The 6,844-nt window shown below is 43.7% G+C and overlaps 1 protein-coding gene across 1 annotated transcript; it reads left to right on the top strand.

The window, feature by feature from the left end:
* Window positions 1–297: 297 nt before the first annotated feature.
* Window positions 298–2,939, top strand: KCNE2 (potassium voltage-gated channel subfamily E regulatory subunit 2). Its single transcript, XM_048835517.2, has 2 exons — window positions 298–428; window positions 2,074–2,939. The coding sequence occupies exon 2, from the start codon at window positions 2,086–2,088 to the stop codon at window positions 2,461–2,463; it is 378 nt and encodes a 125-aa protein (XP_048691474.1). The 5' UTR covers window positions 298–428; window positions 2,074–2,085; the 3' UTR covers window positions 2,464–2,939.
* The last annotated feature ends 3,905 nt before the right edge of the window (window positions 2,940–6,844 follow it).

Below are 6,844 nucleotides of genomic sequence, written 5' to 3'. Positions count from 1 at the left end.
CTTTTTTTCATTTTTTAAAAAACACATCTTGACCCTTTGCCTATAATGTGGAATCATGGATCAATACAGAACAAGTGATGTCAATTTATAATCTTAAAAACCTTCATGGTGTTCTTTTAAACTTTATGGTATTACAGTAGTTACAAACTCAAAGGGTGTGGTACACTGTTAGCCACTAAGATTACGTTAGTTTTCAGCCAATATTTAACTTTCCAGTAAGATTAGATTTAACGTTTCATTTACTATAAACATGGAATCTAGAGTGCAATGTGGTTATTTCACTGTCCAGTATATAGCTTAGTCCAAGCTGCCAGTTTCTTGAAACTGAAGATTTTTCTCTTCCCTTCAAGATTATTGTAACATTAGCAAGTGAAGTTTTAAAATCTCAATTGTTGCTGTGAATTTCATTACACGAAGGCACAGAAGAGGTAAGTTTCTTTTATAATTCTTCATTTCCAATAGAAAAATCTTTTCCACAGGAAGTCATAAATAATAAACAAAATGGAATGTTCATGACAATTTTTAATTGTACTTATTTTCACAGAAAATTAATTAGGTCACCTTAATCTTACACAGTTGTGTGAATATGTGTGTTCACACACACACACACACACGCGTGCGCACACACACACCCATTCAAGGAAAAGATATGTGATAGTAGTAGGCCATTTAATTGAGCAGATGAAGACTTAACAAGATCCAGTGGCTGGACGATGAAGTTAGAAGAATTCAAATTGAAATAGGATGAAAATTCTGATCAAAGAGGATAATTCCTCATTGCAGCAGCTTACCAAGGGATGTGGTAAATTCAGCATCACTTTAAGTCTTTACATTGAGATTGAATTGGATACTCTAGCTCAACCACAACTCATTGGGCTTGATAGTTTTTATGCATGTAGTAGCAAAGAATAATATCCACTGAAGGAGTTACTGGTTGAAATTCAAAGGCCTGTGTTATGCAGGAGGTCAGACTAGATTATCATAGTGGGCCTGCCCTTCATGTCTTAAATATCTGTGAAGTTGTGATCCAATCACAGCCTTTTATTTTATTTTAAACAAGAAAAAAAAACACCCCAGGAAATAAACATTTTGTTTGAGCTTTTAGACAAAGAAAATCTAAAGTTACAATTCCCACCGCAATTATGATACACCACAATGCGCAGAGAGAAATGCAGTAACGTGGCATATTGTGCAGTAGCATCAAATATTACATATACAACTATGGGCATATCCTACCCCTGGCTAGAGGGGGACCTCTGGCCGTGGAACTGGTGTGGTTCCAGTATGTAACAAGGGCAAAATTTGGAGGGGGTGGTGTAGGGGGCTGTATTTCCAATGAGATGTTCCAGCAGCAAGAATGGGACAGGTAGGGGTACATATTCTGGGTTGGGACTACAGAATCTGCTACTTCACGCTCTTCCCATTCTCCCCCCACCCCACCTGGGGGTGCAAAGGCCACAGCGGGTACTGCAGGCACTGTGCATCAGTAGTCTCTGGGTAATAGCTCTGCAGCAACACCTGCCTGAAGAGCAGGATTCCTTCCTCCTGTCCCTCACTCTGCCTGGCACTCAGCTAGCACTTTGGCCGGGTGGGGGGAGGGGGGGGGCGCTACATATTTGGATATTATGCTCTTACAAATGCATTTGTGTGTGTTGCGTATGGGTATGCCAGATTTTCATTTGTTTAGATGAAACAAGAAATGGGTGGCTGAACTCTGTGTCGATATACCTTGTGTAGCCCCATTGATTTGAATGGCACTGTCCTGGCTGCTAGTCAATGCAGAATTTGACCATTCCTACTGAGCCAAATCCTAACAGTCTTACTCAGCTTTTACTGAGTCCTAACTTAGACAACGCTCTTCAATTTGTCAGAGTACAGACTGAAACAGAACTTAACTAAAAATTGAGTAAAGACCCACTTGATCCCCTAAACAGATGGTAAAATGCAGACACTTGGGACCAGATCCTCAGCTGGTCTAAACTGGCACTAAATTTTATGCTAACTGAGGGAATTGACCCTGCAGTTGTTATAGTACAGAATTAAAAATATCTATATATTTGTTTTCAATGGCAGTGCACTGGAAATATGGTGGATTTACGAAACTTCACCCAGATATTGGAAGATGTTTTCAAAAACACATTTCTTAACTACATGAATAACTGGCGCCGGAACATGACAGAGGAACAAGATGCGCTGCAAGCGACAGTTGATGCAGAAAACTTTGATTACGTTATCTTGTACCTCATTGTAATGATTGGAATGTTCTCCTTCATTATTGTGGCTATCCTTGTGAGCACGGTGAAGTCAAAGAGGAGAGAGCACTCTAATGACCCGTATCACCAGTACATTGTTGATGATTGGGGTGAAAAATATAAGAGCCAGATTCTGAATCAAGACGACTTGAAGTGTACAATCCATGAAAACATCAGTGTAAGGGAGAAAACAACCCCTAGATTGCCTTGATTTCTTGGAGATCAAGGCAAACAAACCATAAAGCCATGTACGTAATGTACTGTTTTCACTAGGATTCTGAATTGCCATCACATTGTCTGATAAATAGCCAGAGATGTCTAGGTATAGATCATTCCAGAGAAATTAAATCTACTCCTTCACTGTGAGATTTTTGGGTGAGGCTACTTAGTCGGCCATCCGAGAAAGAGAAGTATTCATACTCTAGTTTGATTTTCTATTCTGCTTGACACTAGAGAGGCATGAAAACACCTAACAAAAATTGCCCCCAAACTATGGGCAGATTTAAAATCTGGATGTGGATCTGACTCTGAATATCCCAAATCGAAATAATGGACAAAACCAAATCCCCAGATCTGAAGACATGGGAACTTCAAGGTGCTCAAAATCCGGATCATGATCCAAACAGGGTAGCTGGAGCTCATCTCTTACAATATAATAAAATCTTGTAAAATAAATTTACACGTAAACTGTCTGAACAATATTGTATGGTGCTAGCCATAGGAGATAACCTAACCCTCCATCCATTCAGCATGAATAACATTGATTTTACAATGCAAATTCCCATTAGCTCTCCATTTGATATTCTTCCATATCCAAGACAAACATTTAAAATACAATACCTCAAAGAGTCCAGTTTTAATGCTACAGAACTCCAACCTCATCCTTTAAGCACCTGCGGGTTATCTGCACTGGGCACCACCCACCTTCCGGGGTTGCACCTTTGTGCCTGAAGTCTTTGGAGAACCAAATCTTTCTCATAAAGCCTGGTGCTCTCTAAAATGTATAACACATTCTTCCTTAGTTAGTTGTCTTAGTTAATCCCTCCTCTTTTTTATTGTCCAGTGGAGAAGGCTGGGAGATGGGAGACCTGCGTTATACCTACTTTTCAATGTTGTATGTGGCAGTCAGGACCCTGAGAACCAGTGAGGTCATGTGTGTGTGTGTGTGCGTGTGTTCACACATGGAGTGGTGTAAGGATCCCAAGCATCGGACCGTACTCCTGCCAGAGACACAGGCAGGGGTGGAAGTAATTGAGGCCACTTACCGGTACGGGGTGGCTCTGGCCCCCGGAAGGGGTGGGGCCTCGGGTGGAAGGGCCGGGGCTGGGCGGGGTTAGCATCCCCCAGCCAACCCTTCCAGTCCGGCTGGCCCGCACCGCCCAGGGCTCCCGTGTTGATTTAAAGGGCCCAGGGCTCCAGACGCCCACTGCGGCGTCCGGAGCCCCAGGCCCTTTTAAATCGCTGGCCCTAGGGCAGCTACTCCCTTTGCCCCCTCCCCGTCTGTCGGCGGCCAAAAGGGGCAGCAACATTCAAGCACTGCAAGGTCCTTTGCCACGGCAGTGCTTTAACATTGCTGCCCTTTCCCAGCCCCCTCCCCCGGTGACCCTGCCGGTACGGACCCTACCAGCAGGGCCGCCGACAGGGGAAGCAAAAGGGGCAGGGACATTAAAGGGCTGCTGCGGCAATGCTTTACTGTGGGCTGGGTATGGGCTGCTGCGGGTTCTTACCGGTACGCAGTACCGGCCTCTACCAGCTCACTTTCACCCCTGCACACAGGTGCACTTTTTAGGTTTTCTTCCTGCATGGGAGGGGATAGGTGGGTGGGTTTCTGCTCAATGTGAACAGGTTTCTCGAGGCAGAGACTACGTCTTCTCCTATGTGCTGGTGCTCAAACAATAACTATAGGTTATTATTGAGCTAATGGAATAACTGGTAGCACTAATAGAGTGTTACATTCTGTAACATTAGCACCACCTATCATTAAGGCACATAGGAAAAGGGGGTGGGAGCTGGGTGCAGATGGATAGGAGCAGACAGGGAGGAGGCAAGAGCTGAACTGGGGACCAGGAGCAATGGGGTGAACAGGAGAAGGGCAGGAACTGGGTGGGGGGGGTGGATCGGAGCAATGAGAGAGGGAGATACGGTGGTGTTGGGATGGATAGGAGCAGAGAGGGACAGAAACAGGCTGAGGGCACAGGCGCATATCTGGGTTTGTAATCACTATAACGCATTGCCCTCCAGAGCTTGGAATAGAACCCAGGAGTCCAGAGTCTCTACATTTCTCTGCCATCAGCAAACAGCTATCCTGCTAATGGCTGGACCGCACAGAATGTAACACTCTATTAGTGCTACCAGTTATTCCATTAGCTCAAGTGGTCGAGGTCTCTTGTGTGGATCTAAAAGTCCCAACCCTGCTGATGAGTGATGTGAGAGTCAATATGATTCTACCATGATGGGATTTCTGGTTCCTCAATTTGTTTTATAAAAAAAATAGGAAAATACATTAAAAATAGTACATGAAACGAATGTGAAGGCTGCAAAGTCAAGCACCCAGAAGTTAGGAAATACCAGAATTCAGATTGCCTGAGCAACATTAATTCAGCTCCAAGTGTGTATGTGTTATGATACAGTCTTTAATTACATAATCACAAACTATTTTTTCCACATGACCCCTACTTCATTCAGTGCACAGAATGGACCTGTTCTGGGATGAATTAGGGTTGTGTAGTGGGTGAGGCTGTTGTGTGCAGCAGGGCCTGCCCCTCATGCTGGGCTACTTAAACCAAACTTTTCACAAGTGGGCATTAAATGTGTGTTCCTCATTTTTGGCTGCCAGGCTTGAAACCCTGAGGACAGATGTGCAGAAGTGCAGAATGCTACAGCTCCACCTGAAGTCAATGGGAGCTCTGCTTTGAATATATAAAGTGCTACAGAATGCTAAGTACTTTGAAAACTCAGTCCCTACATGTCTCAAGTTAGGCATCCAAACTTAATTAGTTTCAGCACCTACAGGTCTTCCCTTTGCAAGTTTGTTACTCATGGGATTCAGTGACAAAACAGCCTTCTGAAAACTACACAAGAACGCATTTAGTAGGAACAATGCATTTAGAGAAAAAAGGATTTTAAAACAACAGTTTTCATGCGTCTGTCTGTTCTAAAATTTTACACTGTCCTGATGGTGAACTAGTCAGACCTAACTTCTTTGGACACCCCAGCGGGTGCCTGCACAATTCCCCCATCTCTTGACCCTTTAAAAACATTTATGGTCCTCTTTATCTCCTGTGTTTCATGGCTTTGGCCCTGCTCAGTTTTGTAAGTTGGTACCAGGAGGTAGAACCTTCACAGCTGATAGTTTAGGCATTATCTCTTAACAACATCTATGTGGCGGGGTGACCACTGTTTCCCTGCCTGCTTGTTTTTCCTGGCAGCCCTGTTCATCCAGGATAGTCATATAGTAAACATCTCAATAACCAAGCCAACATACAGTATTCATAAATTACTACAGAGCAGTTCCAAATTCATCATAATAACATATATCCCAAGATGTAATACCTCAGGGAAGTGCAGGCCATGGGCAAGACACCATTTAAGTCACTCTGAAACATGATTTTTAATGGAATGGATCCTTTATTTCATAAAAAGTTTCAGTGCTGAACATAATATGGTCATAGTGAGGGACTTAGGCTCAGATCCTCAATGACATTTAGCTAAATACACTTGAGAATGTGGGCTTTAAAATGCTCCCTGTGCAGCCTCCTCTAAATAAATTATGCAGCCTGAAGCTTTACCAGGATTTTCCTGGCAACAAACACTGGATCAATACATCCCACCATGTTAGTAATATCATGTAAAAAAATTTTCCATGATTTCTAAAGGGCTAGATTCTGACCTAGACCACACACCTGGGCAGGAGGGTCAGAACCCTCTTTGCTATCTGCGTTATAGGCTACCTGGGCATTGGGTGTGGGTGGCCTGGGATGTGGGGCACTGCATGCCTGTTTCTTTTTCCCCACCCCAAGTAGGTGGTGAGAAGTGAGAGGAGCTGAGGCACCAGGTTGGGGATAATAATTTACGGCTGGTAAAAGCTAGAAGCAAATGACTACGCTTTGGAGCAAGGAGGGGATTGAGGCTCCCAGCACCACACTTCATTCTCTGCATGACTCCTGAGGTGCTGCAGCAACAGGTCCCCCTTACTATGGCCTGTGACACTAAGACACAAAATAGTCAGGACCAAATTCTGCTCAGGCACACCAGTGTAAGACCACAGTAACTTCATGTACTTCACTGATTTACATAGGTGAGACTGTGAGCAGAATTTGTCCCTAAACTTTTGCCAGGGCTTTGGTCTGTGAGCTGAGCATGGTTTCATTGCACACACATGGAAAAGGATAACCACAGGACATGAAAATCTCTTGAGAAATTCACAGTTTAGGCATTAATTTTTCCATCACTAGAAAGTCCTGTTCTATTTCTATCCAGGTTACTTTGCTTAAGGCCTTCTGTTTCCATTTAGCTGCCATTTTACAGTGAGCAGCTATGTGTGTTTGGAATAACAAAAATACATCAGAGTCCAGCAGGGGTGAACTAGAAAG

This window comes from Caretta caretta, chromosome 1 (genome assembly GCF_965140235.1).
Source record: "Caretta caretta isolate rCarCar2 chromosome 1, rCarCar1.hap1, whole genome shotgun sequence".
Classification (NCBI taxonomy): Eukaryota; Metazoa; Chordata; order Testudines; family Cheloniidae; genus Caretta; species Caretta caretta.
This window is presented reverse-complemented; position numbering and strand designations above follow the sequence as displayed.

Bases quoted from the DNA above. Each gene is read 5' to 3' on its own strand.
- KCNE2 (XM_048835517.2), top strand. From the start codon at position 2,086: ATGGTGGATTTACGAAACTTCACCCAGATATTGGAAGATGTTTTCAAA.